The sequence below is a fragment of the Caretta caretta genome, chromosome 5 (assembly GCF_965140235.1).
Source record: "Caretta caretta isolate rCarCar2 chromosome 5, rCarCar1.hap1, whole genome shotgun sequence".
Lineage (NCBI taxonomy): Eukaryota > Metazoa > Chordata > Testudines > Cheloniidae > Caretta > Caretta caretta.
The window spans coordinates 90,664,198-90,688,787 of record NC_134210.1 but is presented as its reverse complement, the minus strand read 5'-3'; the positions used below and the strand labels follow the sequence as shown (position 1 = coordinate 90,688,787).

Below are 24,590 nucleotides of genomic sequence, written 5' to 3'. Positions count from 1 at the left end.
ATGCACTGAAGCACAAAGAGCGACTATTGCTTCGAGGTTAGACAGGTAACTGAGAGTCAAGGCACTTGGTTTCAGTTATTGATTCTGTTGTTGACTTTCTGTATGATCTTCAGCAAGTTGCTTCATCTCTCTGTGCCTCACTTTGTCAGTGGTCTAATACTTTTCGGCAGTGGTTCTCAAACATGGACTAAGAATAGTTCCAAGTGGTCCACAGGCTGCTTCTGTGAGAACTTCAGGGTGTGATGTTTCTGGGAGCTGTATCTGAGCTCTGGATTCTGTGGATTTCCAAAAGGCTTTTTGACCAACAAAACTTAAATGCAAACGTAAAACAATCACCACATTTCTGCACCCACAAGAAGGCTGCTTTAAAATTGCAGAATGACAGAGCCATGTAGTTGCAAGCAATAAGGGGAAATTTGGCAATGATAAATGTAAGGTTCCTACATCCAGGGAAAGGAAATGACCAACCAAGGTACAAAATGAGTGGGAGGGGATATAACAAAGCAGTCATAGCCATCACACTAAAGCCAGTTTAATTTTCATTTTGTCTCTCTAATACTGTCCATTTTCATGAAGTGAATGCTATAGTGGTCAGAGGGAAAGGTATTGAATTGGACTTTAGTGAGGAAGTGGTGGACTATAAGAGCATGTCTTTCTTAAGAGTTGTCTACAATGAGAAAATATTTCAGCTCTATTGCTTTAGAATACCTACCTCATAGCCATCTGTGCAGCTTAATTAGGAATTCTAGGGCTTCTGTTTTTACACATTTTCAGTGTTTACTTTTGGCTATATTATTGCCTTTTAATATCCTAGAGTTGCTTTTATTTGAATTGTATGTGTGCAGAGATAAGCAAAAAAAAAGTTGTGTAGAAATTAAATAAACCAAAAGATAAAAATGTGCTCATTTTTTTTACAAAAAAATTTCACTAATAACTTACCCCCTGTGTTACACTCTACATACACAAAGAAAACCACTTACAACTTACTTTGTGCATGCCCCAAAAGTGAACCACAGAGAACGTGAAATGAAAGCGATATAGACTAATTTATAGCAAATAGTGAGAATTGGATCTGGGTTCTGTTGAAAGTCTGGTTTGTTTGTTGGTATTGTTGTAGCATCTAGGAGCTTACAGTCTAAGTAGGATTTTTAAATAAACCGTACCACTTTCTGGTTGCTTGCTTGTTTTCCCTCTTCCCAGTGTTTGCCTATTAAATTCAAATTTTGGAAAATTACGTTGTGATGATCAGGTGTTTTCTGTTTAGCTAGAAACCAGGCATGAAATTCTGGTTCACTTAATATTAATGCCAAAACTCCCACTGAATTCATGGGGCCAGAATTTCACTTCAGATTTCTGATAATTGATGACTAGCAAATGCTTGGAGCTGCTCTTATGAAGATTGGTATAAAAACATAATGCCATTATAAATTATTTGTCCTCTGTTATACAGTGCATCAGTGCCTTCTCTGTAATTAGTACGCAGGATCATCTAAATGCTCAGGCTTTTGCTCTTATTGCCAGCCCACAGAATATCTTTATACAGCATGCTATAATCTCATCTTCACATATGCATTCTCTGTATATACATATTGTTTACACAAGTGTAGTTTATTTTGTGTCACTCTGTAAAATTTGGGCTGTTACAGGAAATAACAAAGCTGAAGCAAAACATTTTAACTTTACTTCATAATTCTCTATGGGTGTCCAATGGACAAAACGTCCCTGAAGTCAATGGAGCCCCTGACTGTTTACATAAGCAGAAAAGTTGGCCCTGTACCTGAAATGTTATTTACACGTATCTAAGACCTATGAACTAAGTACTATAGAGAAAAATCATCTGTGTTCAGGCAGACTCTCGGGATACCAGGAACTGTGCAATGCACATAGGTACAATAACACAATACATTTCTTACCTGAATCTTTCCATTCTTGTATCTGGAAATTCTAGAGGCACTTTAGGAAAATCTAACCTCCATCTGTTAGTGATCAAGGCCCTCCTTAACACGTGAAAAAGTATTCAGAGCAACTGGGATCTTCTAGGAACTTAGGTCATCAGAACCTTGTAGGTGAGGAGGAAAATCTACCATGAATGCGTGCAATATTGTGGCCAATACCTGAGAAACCATTCCCCCACGCAGCTAACATCTCCAAATACTGATTGGTCTCAAACTTCCCATTGCTGAGCAATTTAACTGAGAAGCTTGCTGAAGCTTGACTCTAACTCCACCTATATACAGTCAATGTTCTGGACTCCTCCCATTTAAACTCCAGGCCAGTACATGGAAAGGAATTGGTGCTGTTGGTATTGGATGATCATCTCATGACTGGACAAGAGCCAGATACTCCTACTTATATTGCTGGACCTCTCTGCTGTATTTGATATTATCAAACCTGGAATTCTGTTGTCAGTTTTCAGAGTTATCCCCTGGTTAGCAGAACTATGCTGATGTGGCTTCATTCATTCCTCTCAGACTTCACCTAGAGAGTCATGATGGACACCTTCTCCTCCAGCTCCAGAGGTGTTACCTGTGGAACCCTACTAATGCCCTTCCCTGTTTTTCTTGTGTGCATTCTCTCTCTCTCTCTCTCTCTCTCTCTCTCTCTGAAGCACCCAAGGCATGTTGAGACAATATGGACTGAAGTGCTAGCAATATGCCAATGGCATTCAGCTCTGTATCACTTTCATATCAAATGCAAAGAGCATCACCCCGCACCTGTCTGATGTCTGATAACAGCAGGTGGTTGAAGAGAAGCTGGTAGAAGCTGAATACCTGAACAAGTGTGGTGGTGATGGTGGGGAAAGGGAAGCACTTTAAAGAACTCACCCTGTTTTAACAATGAGGGTGTCTGCCCTCAGATTACCAAGGAAGTCCATTGCCTTGCTTCTGGGTAACTTAATCACATAAGTAAAAAATGCCCTTTTTCATCTATGGCTGGAAAGAGGACATGACCACCTCCTGTCAGAGCGGAACATAACCTCAGTGATCCACAGATATGTGACCTTGAGAGTTGATTGTTGTAATTCTCTGAACATCAGGGTCTGACCAAAAATCCACAAAAAAGATACCTTTGGTTCAGAATGTAGTAGCCTGTCTCTGTGTAAAACAAACTACCATGAGCACATCACGCCAGTGCTCTGTCTTCACCATCTCCCAGTTTAATACTGGGTCAAGTTTAAAGTTTCAGTTCTGCCCATCAGAATCCCAGGGTTGTCTCAAGTTACTTAAGGGACCACCTCACTCGGTGGGATCATGACTTCCAATGGCATCCACATTCCCCTGGAAAAATGGAACTGTCTTTGAGAGAGAGTCATGCACCGAAAATAGTGCATTCTCCATGATTGCCCCATGTAGCTGGAACTAACCCATGGAAGATATCAGGATGACTCTGAATCTCATCATCTTCAGAACAAAATATAGAACCTCTTTCTTTGACCAGACTTCCCACAATAGCACTATATTTAAAAAAAAACCCAAAGACCCAGAAACCCATACATACCAAATAAACTAAAGCTAGTCCTTGAAAGGAAGATGGAGACTGTGGTGAGGGGGATTGAGAAGGGGAGGAGAGGGAGTTTTGATGTGCATACTTTATAATTTTTGGAAGGTGCTCAAACCAGTTGCCTAAGTCATGGGGAGGGGCAAGACAAAAGCAATACACTTTCACCTTATTTACTTTTTTTTTTTTTTGAGACGTGTGATCATATATGTCAACCTCAATTAACAGAAACATCTTAACCTGAATCCCCACATTTTTATTTGCTGCATTGAAACATGTGACTGCCTTGAATCTGAGATTTCATGTCCTAAAATAATAATTTTTTGTAAAAATGATTTAAATGGATTTAATTTTCATTCAAATGAATTTTACTCATACTTTAATTGAGTTTTATCGGTGCAGTGCTTTGGTTCCTCCTAACCTTGCTGTATGTAACTAATTACATAGTTAGAAATACATTAATAAATCCTCTAATTAAATGTTACCTTTTGTTTGTGTGCACTGAACTACAATGTTATTTTTATTATTGTAGGATTTTCTATGGTGCTTATCACCATAGTATCTGAGAATTTCACAGGCATTAATACATTCATCTTAATGTCCCTGTCCCTGTCATTCTCACATTATAGGTGGAGAATTGAGGCACAGAGATTAAGATACTTGCCAAAAGTCTGTGGTAGAGTCAGGAACAAAACCCAGATTATGTGAGTCCCAGTGTAGTGCATTAATCATAAAATCAGTATCGCCACAATAGCATATAGAACTTTTTGTCTTTCCTGCTTGTATTTGCAGTCAGGCTTCAAGCCAAGGCATTGTACAGAGATAGTGGTCATGGCTCTGTTAGCTCTCTTACAGTTCATAAACAAGGCCCATCCTCCATACTCATCCTGCTGGATGTGTCTGTGGCATTTGTTACCAATATTGACTAAATACTCTTGTTCTAGCTCTAAGATTCTGTTTATTTTTAAATAGAAGGCACATGGTGTTATGGTAATGGGGAGCCATATGTGTATCTAGTTAAGCAGATCAAACTAGGGTGGGGTAAAATGTTGAAGCCAAATTGGCAAAGTACTGAGCCAGATTTGCACTGGAATCTACTAGTGTAGGTCCCTACACTTGTGCAAAGGTGCATTTATTTCATTGTGACTCTGCATGGGCTCAGGAGTCTGTGCTAGTGGATTCCATGCAAGTTTGAGTTCTAAAAGAGCTAAATGTACATATAGCTTGCCTAAGTGGGTAACTAAAATGCTGTGGAGCATAACTGTTTGAGACTGCGTGAAGCCATGTGATAACTGAGGAGGGTACAAGAGGCTGTAACTACCAGTAATGGAATTAAATGAAAGAAAAATAGGGAAAACTTCTCCCATGTGGAAATACTTGCAGGAGGGAGTTCAGGAAAGGAAATACAGTGAGGAATTTTGAGTGTCCTCCTAAATGTTCTCTGAACATGGGGTTAGATATAGTTACACCCAGTATGAAATGAGCTGTCATTCCATCCTCCCAGCTCTTTGTAATTACTTGGATCCTCCTAAGGAAAAGGCCTTGTGTGTTAACTTTGGGTTCCATGGCATGGTATAAGGTTTGTGCTAAAGGGGATCATGAGACATGCAATCAGGGCTTCCACTTGCTCTAGCTGTCCCCCAAACACCCCTTGGCCAAGGGAGAAGGCCATGGAAAAGGTAATACAGCCCAATGCTATGTTACCTTGTTTTCTGGGCAGAAGTGTGGGGGGCAATTTAGTCCCTTCTTGGCCTTCCCCTTCCCTTTGGGATACCAATCAAATAGAGAGAGTACTCCATGGGTTCCCACAAAAGAGGGAAGGAGTAATAAAGGAATCTGATCCTGACCACTATTTTGCACAGACCGTGGGAGATCCACATACAAATCTCTCTGAGGTGTTCTGGACTAGTGAGGTATATAAGGCTGTGAAACAATATCCCAAGGGATGCCTCAACACTTTGGATATTTAAAAGAAACTAGACAAATGTTGTAGAGAACATTCCTACATTGGCAGAGAATGGGCTAGATGTCCTCATGATTCCCCACTTTCTTTAATTTCTAATCCCCAAAATATTTTATGTCTTAGTTCAATTTTTTAAAAGACTGAGGGTACGTCTACAGTACAAAATTATTTAGAAATTATTGTATTTGAATTTTCAGAACCGATTTTATACATTCGGTCTTGTGTGTTCTCACTAAAGCACGTGAATTCGGCGGAGTGTGTCCACAGTACGGATGCTAGCATTGAATGTTGGAGCGGTGCACTGTGAGTAGCTATCCCACAGTTCCCGCAGTCCCCGCCACCCACTGGAATTCTGGGTTAAGCTCCCAGTACATGATGGGGCAAAAACATTCTCTGAGTGTGTGTCATCAGTCACTCCTCCCTCTGTGAAAGCTATGGCAGACAATCGTTTTGCGCCTTTTTGGCGTGCAGATGCCATACTGCTTTCAGCAGACAGTGCAGTACGGTGCACCGCTTCTCTCCTGGTACTATGAATCACCTCGCATTTCCTCTCGTCTTTCTATGTAATCTCTATAAGTATCTACTCTTTCTCTTCCTCATCGACCACTTCCGCTGCCAACTCTGCTCGGCCATCGTGAACCGAGCAGCACAGCTTCCGCCGCCAACTCTGCTCTCCCGCTGTTGCCGCACTACCTAGCTTCTCCATGTTGTCTGTCCTGGGCTCCCGCCTCCGTGAAAGCTACAGAAGACAACCATTTCCTGCCTTTTTTTGGCTATCGTGAACCGAACAGCACCTCTTGACTGCCACTCTACTTTCCTACGTTTTGCGCCCTTTTTCCAGGATTACCTGTGCAGGCGCCATAGCGCGGCAAGCATGGAGCCCGCTCAGATCTCCGCTGCAGTTTTGACCATTGTAAATACCTCGCGCATTATCCAGCAGTATGTGCAGTACCTGCAAAACTGGACGAGGAAGCGACAACAGCGTGATTACGATAGTGATGAGGACATGGACAGAGACGTTCCTAGAAGCACGGCATGTGGCGATTGGGATATCATGGTGGCATTGGGCCAGGTTCATGCCGTGGAACACCGATTCTGGGCCTGGGAAACAAGCACAGACTGGTGGGACCGCATAGTGTTGCAGGTATGGGATGATTCCCAGTGGCTGCGAAGCTTTCATATGCGTAGGGCCACTTTCATGGAACTTTGTGACTTGCTATCCCCTGCCCTGAAGCGCAAAGACACCAAAATGAGAGCAGCCCTCGCAGTTGAGAAGCGAGTGGCCATAGCCCTGTGGAAGCTTGCAACAACCGACAGCTACCGGTAAGTCGGGAATCAGTTTGGAGTGGGCAAATCTACTGTGGGGGCTGCTGTGCTACAAGTAGCCCACGCAATCATTGACCAGCTGCTATCAAGGGTAGTGACTTTGGGAAATGTGCAGACCATTTGGATGGCTTTAATGCACTGGAGTTCCCTAAGTGCGGCGGGGCAATAGAACACATATCCCTATCTTGGCCCCGGAACACCGGGGCGACCAGTACGTAAACCGCAAGGGGTACTTTTCCATGGTGCTGCAAGCATTGGTGGATCTCAAGGGACATTTCACCGACATCAACGTGGGATGGCCGGGAAAGGTGCATGGCGCTCGCATCTTCAGGAACTCTGGTCTGTTTGAACAGTTGCAAGAAGGGACTTACTTCCCAGACCAGAAAATTACTGGTGGGGATGTTGAAATGCCTATAGTTATCCTCGGGGACCCAGCCTACCCCTTAATGCCATGGCTCATAAAACTGTAAACAGGCACCCTGGACAGTAGTAAGGAGCAGTTCAACTATAGGCTGAGCAAGTGCAGAATGGTGGTAGAATGTGCTTTTGGACGTTTAAAAGCGCGCTGGCTCAGTTTACTGACTCAGTTAGATCTCAGCACAACCAATATTCCAATTGTAATTGCTGCTTGTTGTGTGCTCCACAATATCTGTGAGAGTAATGGGGAGACGTTTATGGCGGGGTGGAAGGTTGAGGCAACTCGCCTGGTGGTCAGGTTAGCACAGCCAGAAAACAGGGCAATTAGAAGAGCGCAGCAGGGCGCGCTGCATATCAGAGAAGCTTTGAAAGCCAGTTTCATGACTGGCTAGGGTACGGTGTGACAGTTGTGTTTGTTTCTCTTGAAGTTACCCGCCTCCTATATACATGAAAGGAAATAAAGTCACAATTGTTTAAAAAACGTTCTTTATTATTTGTTGCACAACACATTGAGAGAAATCAGAAGGTAGACCCGGGTGGGGGGAGGGAATTGGGTTAGGGGGGTGGAGGAGGAGGGAAAGACAAGTCCAGAAACCAAATCAAAATTTCAGATATGCCAGCTTTCTGCTGCTTGTGCAATCCTCTGGGGTTGAGTGTGTGGGTCCCTGTAGCCTCCCCCACTCTCCACCCCGTGTCCTTGGGTATCTGGGTGAGGAGGCTATGGAACTTGGGGAGGAGGGAGGGCGGTTATACAGGGGCTGCAGCGGCAGTCTGTGGTCTTGCTGCCTTTCCTGCATTGGATCCACCATACAGTGGAGCAAGTCAGTTTGCTCCCCCATGAGCTTGACAATAGCTTCCTGCCTGTTCTCATCCTGTGCGTCCCTCCTCTCTTCGTGTTCATTTAACGCATTACGGGACTTGGCAATTGTTTGCTTCCATGCATTCAGCTGGGCCCTATCAGTGCGGGAGGACTGCATGAGCTTGGCGAACATGTTGTCCTGAGTTCGTTTTTTCTGCTTTCTAATCTGGACCAGCCTCTGGGACGGAGTAGATAGGGGGCGCGTTGAAACATTTGCACCTGCGGGAGCAGAAAAAGGGAGGGTAGTATTTTAAAAGATAACATTTTAGAGAACAAAGGGGACACTCTTTCTCAGTGAAACAGGCAATTCATAGTACACAGCACATGTTCTTTCTGTACAAGGTCGCATTTTGTCTCTTATACTGAAGTGCCTGCCACTTTGGTGTGAATAAACCATCACACACGGTCGGGCAACAGAATTCAGCTTGCAGGCAGCCATGGTAAGCCCTTGGGGCATGCGGGGTTCTGCTTCTTCCGCATTCATTTCAATGTTTTCAAACTGCCGGGCCCCCTTTCCCATAACAAGCAATACCTGGTGGGTTTGCCATATAAAAGGAGGGCCTGCAGGCTCCCTGGGATGATTGCTTCACACAACACCCCCTTTTCCCCCCCGCACCCACCACGTGGCTCCAATGAGGCTCTGAGCAGGGATGAGCCCTTTAAACTAAACGCGAACAGCCCAGTGCGAACAACCCACCCACCCACCTCGTGGCTCTGATCAGGCTCTCACTCACCAGAAGTGCCTTCTCCAGGGTCATGGAGCCCGCCTTGGGAGTGGGGGGAGCCTATTGGCTCCAGCGTGAAGACTAATTCTTGGCTGGGGGGAAAATGGATTCCCCACTTGCCGTCTGTGCACTGTCGTCCTCCTCCTCCTCCAATAACTCATCCTCCTCGCTCCGTGCAACTCACAGTAGTGGGGTAGTGGTGACGTCACCCCCCATAATTGCATGCAGCTCATGGTAAAAGCAGCACGTATGGGGCTGTGACCCAGAGCACCCATTCACCTCCCTGGCTTTTTGGTACGCTTGCCCGAGCTCCTTGATTTTTGCATGACACTGTTCTGTGTCCCTGGAGTAGCCTCTTTCTGTCACGGCCCTGAAGACTTTAGCGTACTTATTCGCATTTCTTTTTTTGGAACGTTCTGTCATAACAGATTTGTTTCCACAACATGCAATGAGATTCAGTACCTCCCATTCGGACCATGCTGGAGCTCGTCTGCAAATCTGGGACTGCGTGGTCTCTTGTGATGGTGGACTCTGCATGGTTGCCTGTGATGGTGGACTGTGCTGATGGTCTCCTGTGCTGACGGTGACCAAACAGGAAATGAAATTTAAAAGTTCCCGGGGCTTTTACTGCCTACCTGGTTAGTGCATCGGAGTTGAGAGTGTTGTCCAGAGCGGTCACAAGGGAGCCTTCCGGGATAGCTCCCAGAGGCCAATAACGTCGAATTACATCCACAGTACCTGTAACCCAGAACTGTGATCTCGATTTTAGCGTTACTCCACTTGCCGAGGTGGAGTACAGAAATCGGATTAAAGAGCCCTTTAAATAGAAAAAAACTGTTTGGTCATGTGGATGGAATCAGTTTTATTTCTAATTAACTTGGCTAATTCTGAAATAACCGCGTACTGTAGACCAGGCCTGAGTAATAGAGATGTAAAGTAGTAATCTTTGATATGAAAACAAAGCCAACCACCAAGTATATTTTGACAAATAAACCTAGAATGCACACAGAAATTCAAAGCTCATTCTGAGCAAGTCTGCCCTAGAGAAGCTGCACTAAGAGTTTGAGCCAAGGTTTTCAATTTCTTGTCTCTAAGGTTTCTTACTATATATTCAATAAATGGACAGAAATAGAACGTGCTAGAAAATATTCAGTTACAACAAAGAAAACATCAGTGAGCTAAATGATTTTGTACAATCTGAATGTTGTCTCAATCACTATGTTGCAAGAACAAAGTATGTATTGGTTTAAAACTTCCATGATGAACAAGAACTTCTGTCTTTTATTGCTACAGATGTTGATGCATTTTTATGTTTTTCTCCCTTGTATTGGTATTTGCATATTTTCCAGTGAGAAGACCTTTTGTTTGCCATAAGAAGGCTATTATCCAGAATGTTAATGGGTTTCCAGCTATTAAGATGTAATGATATACCTTGAGTATCTAACTATACATTTGAAAAATCTCCATGAGCAATCTCAGAGGAATACTTAGAATGCACTCCTGGTAAATTGGCTCATTTTCTTGTAATTTACTAGAAGTGCTGATATGAAAGCAGTTGTAATATAGAAAGTACATTAATCCCTGGAGTTACATTGTATATATTAAATTATTACTCTCAAAGTATAAAACATATGAGGCCATTTAGCCTTCTTTCGTACTTGTTACTTAAAATCATAGTAGAAAAATAATCGCTGTCATTTGAAGCAAGAAATTAGAAATGATATGTTTAGCATCTTTAAAAACAAGATATGCTGTAATAAAGTAAGTTTGATCTTGCATAAAAATTTATCTTTTTCAAAGGGTTGCCAGTGAAAAGAAAGTGTCATTAAGGAGGCTGTATTGTTAAAGCTCATTTCCTTTAGTTAACTAACTAATATTTTGAGAAATCTGTTCACTTGGACATCTTCTATGATTGTCATATAGATTAGACTGCCTGCTGTTCTAGTTGCCAGATCCTGAAATCTTTTCTTGAGCAATATGCTCACTACCTCAGTATAAACAAAGGAATTCAATATTTGTCCACAGAAATTCTAATAACTACAGCACAGTTATTTTTATTAACTTTTAGATACATCCATTTCAGAACACTTGTTTAAAATGTTCTTTGTTTGTTTTCCCTTCTACAGAGTAAGAGAGAAGTGGTGGAACTGCAATTCACTACACTAACTTATATGAACCAATCGTTATTTATGCCACGGGGAGGCTGAAAGTCCTGGAAACGTTATGTAAGAAATGACAAAGAATTTGAAAGCCGTTGCCTAGCAAATTGGAACATGGAGACGAAGCTAGATCCTGCTAAGGATGACCTGCCCCTAATGGCCAACACACGCCACATGCTTGTAAAGCATTATGTATTGGACTTAGATGTGGATTTTAAAAGCCAAGTTATTGAAGGCACCATAGTTCTCTTTTTTGAGCCTGGGAGCCGATGCAAAAAAGGAGGCAGTGCTGGGGAAGGAGCCTGTCTTTCACAGTCAGATGAAACATTCAAAATTAGGGCATCTGAACCTTGTCACAGTCCTGTGACAAATCTAAGTGCCCGCTCATCTAAAACAGGATATAATGATTTTTCAGTCTGTGCTAAAGGTGAAAAAGATACTTCTGATAAAAATGGTAACCATAGCAACGGGGAACAGGCTTCTGGGATTTCTAGTTCAAAGAACTGCTGTGACATAGAGACTCATGGGAGTGAAGATTTTTTGCTGGTATTGGACTGCTGTGATTTATCTGTGTTAAAGGTCGAGGAGGTAGATGTTGCTGCTGTGCCAGGTATTGAAAAATTTACAAGGTCTGCCAAGCTAACTGATGCTGAAGAGCTGAGAAATCTTAGGAATCAGATTGTACATGAACTTGTGACTTTACCTGCGGATCATTGGAGGGAACAGCTATATTATTACACCTACTGCAGCCAGGCGCCTGGTTGTGGAGAGCTTCTGTTTTCCACTGGCACTTGGAGCTTGGAGATAAGGAAAGCAGAGGTTCAAGCACCAAGAGACTTTCCTCATGCCATAAGGATATGGTACAAAACAAAGCCAGAGGGAAGATCAGTTACATGGACCACAGACCAGAGTGGCAGGTATGTAACTATTGGCTTTACAGCTGTACACATGTTAATTTTATATGCAGGGAGAGAAGAATTCAGAGTGATGCATTAAATGCGTTAACTGTGCAAAGAAGATAAACATTCATTTTCACTGCTTTCTTTTCATCCTTAGTCTGAATTCTACTGGATCAGTAAAGTAGGTAAACTGAAGGGCAGACAAAACCCTAACAAGATTACATTCCTTAATCCTGGATCAAATGATTGCCTTTATCTAGTTTGCATATTCAGGTCTGGAAGTAATGGATTGTATTGCATGTTGGGTAAAGGTGGTATGTGTCCAGGGGGAGGGGCAGAGAGTGCGATGAGGCAGTAGTGGGGGAAGAGAATGTATAAATGACAGATACGTTCACCTTAGTATTCTGCGTTCTTTTTCCTTCCTAGCATAAGAAACTGATCATATAGTATAACAATTTGTATCTGTAATACTGAATAGAATATCTCACAAACTAGCCTTTTGTCATTTATTAATTCTGTACTGAGTTTATAGTTAGAATCTTTTCCTGTTTAGTCTCTCTTAACCAACTTTTAAAATCCCCTTTGTGCATAATATAAAATACATTGCTGATGGCAGGTAAATTGTGAGTTGCAATTTGAGTGGAGATTTGGTTGTTATATAGCATTGTAAGTGTACATGACGCTGTACAGTACTTAAAGTTAGGTTTACAATTACATGAACTGTAATTTCATTGGATCGTGATATTTAAAATGGGATTTCAATAGTTGTATTCTTCAGTGGAGATAGTTGAGAAATAACAAGAAATCTACTGTGCCATCAAGTTTGACGGTGGTAGGGAACCAGATTCCAGTAAACTCTTGTTACTCTTCCACAAAACAGAGTCTGAGCAGTCAGTCAATCTCAGCCACACTAGTGGAAATTGAGTCACTTCACTGAAGTCAGAATTTGGCCCTCTAATTGTGCATAAAGCACTTGGACAATTTTAATACTGAACCTACTCAAGCTTTAAGCAAAGAGTATGTTTGCTCATATTCATTACTAATCAGTAGATAATTCTGGTCCCGAAGGAATATTCATTTGATGTGGCACCTTTATGAAGTGAGGTCATGCATTTTTTACCATTGTATTGAGTGAAGCATGAGGAGGTTGAGTTGCTTGTTATCCTACAAGTGTGTCAGTGGCTCTCTGTCCTTCATTTTAGCTTTTATAACTTTCTGGACACCAGGTAGCATCAGACTTTTTTAGAAGTGTTTTTTGGTTGTTATTCCAGGTTAATGTTTTGAACATTTGGGACATTTTTATAGATTAAATCACTAAGTGCTCTTAGTTTTTAATCTTTTCCCCCCATTTGATTCCTAGGGTTAGTAGTGAAGTTTTTGCTGCTTATATTTAGAAGCAGCTCATGGGATTTCCACAGAAGTGTGAAGGCTTTCATGCTTCTGTAGAGTGGAAAAGATAATGTGGTGATCATTTTATCAGAAAGATTGATGGAAATAGTCTATTGTAGCTTTTTTTTCTGTCTCTTGTAGGTTGATTTTTTAATTGCTGTATTCCAGAAACTATTTCCTATCACAAGTTTTCAGATCACGAAGAGTTATTAGAATCCTTATTTTCAAATGTTGTGAAATGAGATTTACAGATGATACATCTATAAATATAGGGATTAACTCCTTTCCTCACCACATAGAACTTTGTCATTATTTATTTTTTCTTTCTGTTTTCATTTAAAAAATAAAATCAATTAATAGAATATGGGGTGGGAGGAATAATGTTACAGTGTTTTATTACTTCTACAATGCCACATATGTGCATGATGCTGTATAGGCAGATAAAATGTCAATCCTTTCTCCAAGGAGTTTACAGTCTAGGGTTCCAATCTTCCAAAAAATTGCTTGAATGAATATAAAGGAACAGACATTCTGTAGTCATTTCAAATGCAATATCTTCTAGTTTGTTTGTACAATGCTTTGAAGATGTAGTATTCAATAAATATTATATCACCTTTTAAAAAATTTTTTTAAATACTTCTGTTTCTGTCATGAGTCACAAAAATCTATTTAAGCAGTGTGATTAGGATTAGTGGGCAGGATTCAGATGAGTATATGTGCAATGAAATTAAATAATGCATAATGGGTTGCATTCCTTTTTTTACAAAGCAAGGCCTGAACACATGGAATTTCAGTGATTCACTGTTTAATACTTTGATACTAGAAAATGCATTAATGCTCACAGTAGGAGCTTCCATCCAGCCCCAAGACATTGGGTTTATATGTTAAAAACAGCTGCCTTTTTGAGGCTTCCTACAAGAGCAATAGATTATAGGGCAAAAAAGAGAAGCAGGCTTGCCTTTTTTTGTTCTTGCCTTTTCCCAGAAGTCTGCAACAGTATCCTTATTAAGATAAAAGTATGTATAAAATAAAATATCACTTGAAGTGTGGGAAAAGTGACCAGGGTCCCAATTCAGTGAGGCCTCCCAAGCTTTGAGGATGTGACTAGCCCCACTGAAGTCAGTGAGACTACTCACATACTTAATGTTAGGCTCAAGTATTTCGTAGATTTAGGACCTATCAAAATCTCATTTTAGGATTCCATGCTTATTGTTTAAGTAAATGATTCCATATTAAATATACTCAGTTTAAAAAAATTATGATTTTCACAACTGCCAGCTTTGCAAATTAAACCTGAAGTGTGAAAGTCAACACAGGTTCCTTCTGCCTTTACTCTTTATCCACTCTAATAAAGAAATTTCAGTTGGAATTTATTTTACAATTCGTTTGATGTATATCTGCAACAGAAATCACCTTACTTTCTCAGAACTGTTCTAGCAATAAAAAACCTTACTTTTCATAATAAAGGAGCAACAGGACTCTGAATACATACAAGTAACATATTTGTTGGGTCAAATGATAGCATTTTAGTCAGTTCTTCTGTCTATAATGACAGTTTAAAATAAAACAAGGATATTCAGCATAATCTCTAGAACAGGGGTTCTCAGACTGTGGGTCAGGACCTCAAAGTGGGTCACGACACAATTTTAATGGGGTCGCCAGGACTGGCTTAGATTTGCTGGGACCTGGGGGTAAAGCCAAAGCCCGTGCCCCCCTGCCTGGGACCGAAGCCCAAGCCCTGAGTGGCGGGCTCAGGTTACAGGCTCCCTGCCTGGGGCTGAAGCCTTTGGGCCTTGGCTTTGCCCTCTCACCCTGCCAGGAGTGGTGGGACTCGGACTTTGGGCCCCCCCGCCCAGTGTGGCGGGACTTGGGTGGGCTCAGGCTTCGTCCCCCTCTCTTGGGGTCGTGTAGTAATTTTTGTTGTAAGAATGGGGGTTGCGGTGCAATGAAATTTGAGAACCCCTGCTCTAGAACCAAGGAGTTCAAAAAGTTTGACGTTTCTGGACTTATTTGAATCAAATTTGTGGATCTTTTGAGATCACTTACAGCTAATTTTTTATGTAAAGTATTGGACAAGATGTTTTAAAAGCATTCTACCCCTTTTTGTCTTTGTGCAAGCTGTAAAGTTTGCTACTTTCAGCATAAATCTCTATTTTAATAATTATTATTATTAACAAATAATTCAGCAGAGGCTCTCAAGTGCATTACAAATATTAATTGATTCACACAGTTCCCCCTTTGATGTATATAAATTAGTGTTTCCCCTAGTTTACAGGTAGTAAACTGATGTAGAGGGAGATTGTGAGTACCTTAAGGTCACAGAAGAAGTCAGTGGCAGATCTGGGGATACTTAAGGGTCCTGTTTCCCAGTTCTCTGCTCACATTGTTAGACCACAATGCATCTACTGTAATAAGAGCCAAAGAATTAGTAGAAAAGTGCTGCAGAACCTTTTCAGAACTGAGTGGCTTGCCAGGAGCCTGAGGGCTACATCTAATTCACAAATGGATTTACATGTAACTTTAAGCAAAGGTAAATGCATACAGTTTATGTTTACAGAGCACAGTAAATGTACATAATACTCTACAAAACATCTAGAGGGGCAAAATGTGCTTGAGAGTTACATTGGAAGGAATGTTAAAAGGAAAGAGTAGCACTGCTTTTTTGCAACCGAAGGCTTTAAAGACAAAAACATTATGTGATGCAGGTAGGTTGCTAGGATGGTTGTTGCAGTTGTTCAGATTCATAACGGAAAAGAACTGCTGGCTGGTATTTCCAAAGAGGATGTTTCCAAATAGCAGTCCTCTTATGTAACTCTGGATATCTATTGTTGGTCAAGCATACTGGTATATAAAGAAATTCAGTAAGCTTCTCTCAAGAAATATGCATTGGAACATTGTGAGTCCGTCAATTCTAGATAAATCTTGTTCATCTCGTCTTTTGGGTTCAGTTTGTGATGTGTTTGCAAACATATTTCTGTCCCTTTGAAAGTGTCTGAACCTTTCATCAAATTAATTTTAAGGCCTGTCTGGATTTTTCAGCATAGGGATAACTGAAACACTTGGGAAATCTGAAAACAGAAAAGACATTCTGTTTCTCTTCATGACTGCACCCAAGACCTCTGGTCTTGTGGGAGCTGCAGACAAAGGCCCATGACTATCTTCTGCTCTCCTGGCATTTGCAGCCAAAGGTCTCTGCTCCACTCCTAATTTTAATATTTTAGATACTTGTAAGTAACATATTTCAGCATATATTATTATTATTATTCTTAAATAGTCAAGAAGTAGTTTCTGACTGATTAGACACGTGACATTATCATCACGGTTCCGAGTTAAAACATTGTTGAAATATATGCATACCTCCTAACATTTAAAGTTAATAAAGCTGGGGGAGGTTCTGCCCCTGTGGGGGTGGAAGGCACCAGAGTTGTGGTTTCAAAGGGAGCTTGCCCTGTACTTACCCCACAGAGGCAGCGTTGCAGCTCCTGTCCCATGGGGCTGACTGGGCTTGGCCCCTGATGCACTGGTTGTAATGCCACTCAGGTTTGGCCCAGTGCCCCTGATGTGGGAGAGAGGTGGGTTGCCAAGCCAGATTTGAGTGAATGGACCTGCAACTGTATGTGCCAGGGGCCAAGTTTCAAGGCCTGTGCTGGGGAGCTGAGCCCAGTCAGGCCTGCAGGACAGGAGTGGCTTCAGCTGGGTCAGGGTATTTTGTAGGTCAAAGCCAGTTGGTCCCACACAACCCAGGACTGTTGAGAGGTCTTTATACGGAGACAGTGCACACTCAGAACTATAAGCTGTGTTTTGGGGCAGTCTATCTATAGAATCAAGCAGACACTATTTCATTGGTTTGCATTCTGAAGGATGGCTTCACAGCCAGAAAAGAGGATAGAAATTTAATCATTATTAAAAAAGAAAACTCAAATTCTGAAGAAATTGAGAGGCTACCATATGGCTGCAGGAAGGTCTGTGGGTTGTACACCAAATGAGAAATAGCTCTTTTCCATCATTCAGTTAGACATTGTCATGGTTATAGGCCAGGCTTGGAACAACACTTTGAGTAGACTTAAAAAAATCTAAGAAGGGATATACTGATTCAAATAAAATGAGAGCCAATCCAAACTATGAACCAAAACATTTTGAAAGTTTGGATTGGTTCTGTAAAATATTCCTCCCTACTGGGTCCAAAATCTGGTTTGTGTCTAATGTACCCCGGGGTTTTGATGATAGCCCTCAAAATCCAGTCTGAGGCTTAGCAGGTCTGGCAGTTGCTTATTGGGTAGATTGCTGTCTTCAGATCTGTCTAATCTAGCCAACTGTTCATTTTCTGTATCTGCTTATTGTGGATTTCTGAAAAGGGAGGGGAAGAGGAAGAGATAAGATGGAATCGAGGAGAGGAAGAAGGAACAAATTAGATTAGAAAGTTCTCTAATATAATCTTACTTGCTCTGAAGCTGTGCTGAGGGTTTTAGGAATTCACAGTATTTTGGTAATATTTTTGATAATGATTTCTATGTAAATATTGGGGATATAAAAATACTTTTTATAAAAAAATATAAAAATATTTTTAAAAATGAAAAATGGATCAGTTTCAAATACTTTGAAACTAAAACAACATCAGAAATTTTTTCATGAAAATAGGTTTTCACTTTTTAAACATCTCTAACTAGGATAATTTCCCACTCATTACCGCAAAAAAGGGAATGCAATTAACAGGGTAGCCTTGCACACAAGCAAGATTAGTGAATAGAACCCAAGAGTCTAAGCAACTCTCAGACTGATTCCCACTACAATCGCCACCGCTCACTCACTTCTGGAAGCAGAATCTGGGTGGGTTGCAGCTCATGTCCTATATTCCAAGCTCTCCAAATACATAAGAGTTTGAAGTTCTAGCAGTCATAAAGTTGGCCATTGTGGGTCACCCAATACCTATTTATTTTATTATTTCCTTTTCAAACCTTAGGCCCTTTATATTTTGCTGGGACCTGTCTTTCCATAGTAACTCAATCTCTGTGGTAACACCACGGTAGGAGCCACAGAGAACTGGACTGCCTAACTGCTTATCTCTCTTCTGTTCTCTAACTCCCCCTACTTCTGTTAGGAGTGGGGTCAGATAGATCATATAAATGTCTGAGGCTACCGAGATAAGGAATTATGAAGAAAAAGAATGGCCAAGTGTGGGGGTGACTTGAAAATGTGATGGCTATGTGAACTTTAAGAGGGAGAAGAGACTAACTATATTAAGAGAGGAAGAAGAGAGATACAGAAAGGATGGTGAGCTAGGGAAGAGGACAGAAAGGAGGAGAATTGCCATGTCTCTCACTAGCTGTGGTAATGGTAATTAAAAAAAATCGGTGTCTGATAACAGCAGTCTGGAACTGATGGTTATTTAACATAGACACTATGTGACATATCCTGTGTAGATAGCAGTTCCCTGATGCGGTAAGGGAAGTGCAGAACCATCATTTCAGGTTGAAATTCTGTATTTCTGGTCCACTTATCTGCTGGAATTGAGCAGCCCTGACCTAAAGTGGGGAATACTGCCAACTACAATATACTCTGTAATTGTGTAGCACCATCACACTGCTGACATTTTAACACGTCTCTAATGTATATTAAGTATAGAAAAATAAATAGCAAAGAAAGTAAAACGTGATTCAGAGGAATAGAAGGAACCCAATAATGCTTGATTTTGTTTTTCTAAAAATATGGACAAAACAGGTTAAAAATTTCACTGAAAGAAGAAAAAATATTTTTGTGTAAATCATGGCAGAGTTTTCCTTTTTGTAAATCTTCTAAACTCTTCCCTCTCTGACAGAATGAGACAGTTCAGTGTTAGTTGACACCTCAGCTAGTGCCAACCTGTCAATCAGCTAATCTCCAGGCGATTGTGCCATGAATATATGAATATCTAACAAGAAGCTGATGTAACTGTTGTTCTGACGTTCCCGCGCAAACTTTAATAGGGCTTTGTATGATCTGTTGCTATTTTCATGGCAGACTTTGACATATTTGAAGAAATTTGGTTTAGGAATGATAAGTTACTCAGTATATCCAGGGCTGTCCGTAGCGGGGCGTGGGGCCCAGGACAAATCAGCCTCTCTTCGCTGGCATGCCTGGCCGCCACTTGCCCTCTACACCCCCCCGACCTATCCACCGCTCTCCTCCTCGCCATCCGCCCACCTGCTGCTTGCCTCCTCACCAAGCTGCCTGCTGCTCGCCTCCTTGCCATCTGTCCAATGTGCCACCCGACCACTGCTCTCCTCCTCACTATCCACCCGTCCGCCTGCCTCTGCACCCCCTTCCCGCCTCCTCACCCTCACCTCCTCACCTACCTGCCCGCCGCTTGCCTCCTCACCCCGCTTACCTGCCTGCCTCCCACCTAACCTCCCCACCCACCTCCTCACCTGAATATTGGGACAAATCGCGTCCCAATCATACATCGGTCAGGATGCTGGACAAAGGGCTAAATATCAGGACAGTCCCAATTTTATCGAAAGGCGGGGCCCCCAAAGCACGGGGCCTGAGGCGGTCGCCCCGAGTCGCCCTACCCAAGGGAGGGCTCTGAGTATATCTGAACAAAAATAGCATAAAAACAGCTATGGAAAAAATGGAAACCCTGGATTTACCAAATATTATAACCGTTCTCTAACTTTTCGACTTTCCTTTGTATGTAGGATCTAATTGTATGTAATTGTCGCTATATTTATGTGCCAATTTAGTATATCAAATACTTTAAAAATGAAGGTAGAGGTATTTGAAAATTAGAAACTGTACATGCACAATATGCTATTTTGTATTTATTTTCCATATTAGTAGCACAGGACTGGGAGCCTGGATATTAGGTTCTATTCCCAGTTCTACCACTGACCTGCTGTTTGACCTTGTGCAAGCCACTTTACTTCTCTGTACCTCTATTTTTTTTCTCCCATCCTTCGTTTGTTTTGTGTATTTAGATTATAAGATCTTTGGGGCAGAGACTGATTCTTACTATGTGTTTTTACCATGCCTAGCACAATGGGGCCCCAATTTTGGTTGGGATCTCTGAGTACCAGCCTAATTAGTTAATTATTAATAATAATGTATATGTACCAAATTATAGAGCTCCGTATATTAACCAGTAGAGAATAGGCTGATATTCAGATGATACTGAAATTCAGATGTCCTAATATCTATGTGACATTTGGACATTTGGAATATGAGTATAGGGCCAGATCCTGGGGTCTTGGCTTTGTGTTCTCAGTACAGCTTATGTGTATGTGTGGGTGTGGCACAAAAGTGGGGGTAAGATCCCAGGCTTTAAGCTGCTGGTGGCAGTCTGGTACCCCAGCGTAAAGGATAGTGGCTTTCAACTGCTGTATGTTATGCCTACTGCCTGGGGGTCCAAGGGGTTTTTCAGCAGCTGGGGTTCACCAGCATGTAGGAACACATATGTTTTGCTGACTACCTGTGGGCCTAAGTGGCTGTTTTAGCAGCTGGGGTTTGCCAGCAGGTAGGCACCCCCTAGTCTTCTCTTTGCCAGAGTTTGAGAGTGTGGGTTGGCAGGGAAGCCACTACAGTCATGCTATACCACTCAAAGAGTTCCTCATGCTGGGAAATCCTCCAAGGGCCTCTTAGGCCAGGTTTGAGGCTGGTTTAGATCATTGGAGCAGAGCAAAACAGTCTTAGCAGCGCCAAGGCTCTGGCTAAAAATCTGAATATCAGCATTACCTTTCTCATAGGAATTCTTCCCTGGAGTACCTGGGCTCTCCTCCTACAATCCTGTGGTTTTTGTGTGGTTTCCATGTACCTGGAACCATCCTCTACTCCTTCTCTTTCCCCTTTGCCCACAGATGCTATAGGGCTACTAACTAGTCTTCTACTGCTGAGATTTTTTGGGGTGCAAAGAGTATCTTCTAGAGAGTAAGTGACCTGCCTGACAGGGCCAGCTCTAGGTTTTTTGCCGCCCCAAGCAAAAAATTTGCCACCCCAAGCTCAGGTGGGGCTGCGGCTCACAGGCGGCGCTGGAAGCGGAGGGAATGATGTCACCTTCTCCCAGTGCCTGCAGGGGCTTTACCCCCTCCCCCACCCGGCTGCGCAGAGAAGCCCCAATATAAGGGGTGGCACAAGGCAGCGCAGCAGCCAGTGCGCAGATGAAGCAGCGCAGCCCCGGCTCCCCGGCAGGACTCGCCCTCTCCTCCCCAGGTAGTGGCTGGGCCCTGGCAGCTCAACATCCCAGGGCTGGGGCTTCCCCTTCCCGCTGCGGCCGGGGGCACGGCGCCCTCGCCCCGTCTAAGTGACTTGCTGGACGGTCCTGCTGGCCAGATGTGGCCCGGGGGCCATAATTTGCCCACCTCTGCTTTAGGGCACACTTCGATCACATTTTCAAGCTTTTCTCTGCAATTATGAGGTTTGTAAATTTACTTTTTTTTTTGTAGTTGAAAACCGAGATTGTCACATAGTCACTTGTTTCTAGTAGTTGGTGCTTAAAGAAAAACACCAGGGATTGTGAGACTCATGATAAAATAGCGAGAGTTGGCAACAGTGTATTAGTGGTCATTCTGAAATACTCACATTGGTCACTTGGGTTCACAATTCCCAGTGGCTGGGGAATTGTTGCCTGAGGTCCAAAGGTCATGGCATGAGCAAGGGAGCAGAAAGGATGAGAATATCTATGCTATTTTTTTTCTCTACTGCCTCTTACGTATAAATTAATCTGTTAGGATGGATAAAAGCAAAACTTCAAGGTTTGATATCTTGGTTGGTTCATATCATGTTAGGTTGAAACCCAGACAAAGTGAGATGTTGAAAACCAGTTAGTAGGTTTGAATTTCTTTTTATAATGGGAAGTTCTACTCAGCCTTCACTATTTCATGTTTTAGAGTAACAATGATGTCACTCTTGTTTTTATCTTTTTTCCCTCCCTATAGGCCATGTGTTTATACAATGGGGTCTCCAATAAACAACAGAGCCCTTTTTCCATGTCAGGAGCCACCGGTTGCCATGTCAACATGGCAAACCACAGTCCGAACAGCTTCTTCCTTTGTTGTCTTAATGAGTGGTGAAAATTCAGCAGAACCAGCACAACTTCAAGAAGGTGTAGTATATATATTCTTAATTATGTGTTGTACAAAATGATGCTAGCAAAGTGCCAGAAAGTAGTTTACAAAGATGGGTACACATTATTATCTCCATTTTATAGAGAGGGAAATTAAGGTACAGGGAGGCCAAGTGACCTGCCCAAAGTCATACAGCTGGTGGGAGTACTTCGGTGTTCTAACTTCCCATCTGGTACCTCATCCACTGGAATATACTGGCATCTGTTTTTTTCGGGTGTAAACTTCACACAGCTCACTAATTGGCTTAGTTTCAATCAATCTACAGCTAAATATTTGGCAGATCAGCCCACAGACTGCTGAAGGCACTGATAACAGGATATAGATTTTTGGTTTGAGGTTGCCAGTTCAGTTTAGCAAGGCTGGTAGTGACTGAGGGTTGTTACCCATATCATAGCTGCTTGGTGAACAATGTGAAATGAGTTGATGATCTCAGTTTGGTGCCAACTGTCCATAAAAGATCTTCTTTATTTCCACTTCTTTTGGGACCAGTGCATGGCTCCTAGTGCTCACTACTGCCTTCCTGCTTAGAGTTATGCAAGGTATATCTCAGTGCTGTCTTCCCTTTGTTTTTTGCTGCACTTCTTCATCACAGCCTCCATGCACAGGGTAAAGGGAAAAGCAAATGTAAGGTGGTGCCAAGCATGACTGCACAGAGGTAATTTCCCGGGGTTAGTTCTGAGCTGTCTTTGCATACTCCTAAGGTCAGTATTTGCGTGATTAAAAAATTAATTGGGATTAATCATGCTGTTAAACAATAATAGAATATCATTTATTTAAATATTTTTGGGTGTTTTCTAGATTTCTAAATATATTGATTTCAGTTACAACACAGAATACAAAGTGTACAGTGCTCGCTTTATATTTATTTTTTATTACAAATATTTGCACTGTAAAAACCAGAAGAAATCATATTTTTCAATTCACCTAATACAAGTACCGTAGTGCAATCTCTTTATCATGAAAGTTGAACTTACAAATGTAGAATTAGGTAAAAAAAATAACTGCATTAAAAATAAAAATGTAAAACTTTAGAGCCTACAAGTCCACTCAGTTCTACTTCAGCCAATTGGTCAGACAAACAATTTTGGTTACAATTTTCAGGAGATAATGCTGCCCGCTTCTTGTTTACAGTGTCACCTGAAAGTGAGAACAGAAGTTCGCATGGCACTGTTGTAGCTGGCATTGCAAGATATTTATGTGCCAGATGCGCTAAAGATTCATATGTCCCCTCATTCTTCAGCCACCATTCCAGAGGACAAGTGAGCATGCTGATGATGGGTTCTGCTTGGTAACGATCCAAAGCAGAGCAGACTGATGTATGTTCATTTTCATCATCTGAGTCAGATGCCACCAACAGAAGGTTGATTTTCTTTTTTGGTGGTTCGGGTTCTGTAGTTTCTGCATCTGAATGTTGCTCTTTTAAGACTTCTGAAAGCATGCTCCACGCCTCATCCCTCTCAGATTTTGGATGGCACTTCAGATTCTTAAACCTTGGGTCAAGTGCTATTGCTATTTTTAGAAGTCTCACATTGGTACCTTCTTTGCATTTTGTCAAATCTACTGTGAAAGTGTTCTTAAAACGAACATGTGCTAAATCATCATCCGAGCCTGCTATAACATGAAATATATGGAAGAATACAAGTAAAACAGAACTGGAGACATACAATTCTCCTCCAAGGAGTTCAGTCACAAATTTAATTACCGCATTATTTTTTTAAGGAGCATCATCAGCATGGAAGCATGTTGTCTGGAATGGTGGCCGAAGCATGAAGGGGCATACAAATGTTTAGCACATCTGGCACGTAAATACCTTGCAACGCTGGCTGCAAAAGTCCCATGCAAATGCCTTTCTCACTTTCAGGTGATGTTGTAAATAAGAAGCAGGCAGCAGTATCTCTTTAAATATAAAAAAACTTTTGTCTTAGCGATTGGCTGAACAAGAAGTAGGACTGTGTGGACTTGTAGGCTCTAAAGTTTTGTGTTTTGTTTTGAGTGCAGTTATGTAACAAAAAAATCTACATTTGTAAGTTACACTTTCACAATAAAGAGATTGCACTACAGTGCAAGTGTATGAAGTGAATTTAAAAATACTTTAAAGGAAGACCTGTGCTCTCAGGTGCATACCTACATTTGTATATGTGCAATTTTCATGGTTACATACAGAGACTAGCTGATTGTGTATGCAAATGGATAGTTTCCTGAATAGCAGTTCTGGTAAATGGATATGCAAAAGTGTGCACCCAGTTGAACACACATTTTT

General features: G+C 41.8%; 1 protein-coding gene across 27 annotated transcripts in view; it reads left to right on the top strand.

Annotated features, from left to right (window-relative positions):
* The window catches only part of AOPEP (aminopeptidase O (putative)), a 412,311-nt gene that overhangs the window by 61,801 nt on the left and 325,920 nt on the right, over positions 1-24,590 (top strand). For all 27 annotated transcript variants that reach the window (XR_012668547.1, XR_012668548.1, XM_075128662.1 and 24 more), the window contains 2 exons: positions 10,915-11,864; positions 22,142-22,308. Coding sequence is in view for 25 of the 27 variants with exons in the window: in XM_075128662.1 (XP_074984763.1) it covers positions 11,062-11,864; positions 22,142-22,308 (970 nt within the window). In the remaining 2 variants the exon portion in view is untranslated. The remainder of the gene's footprint in view (positions 1-10,914; positions 11,865-22,141; positions 22,309-24,590) is intronic.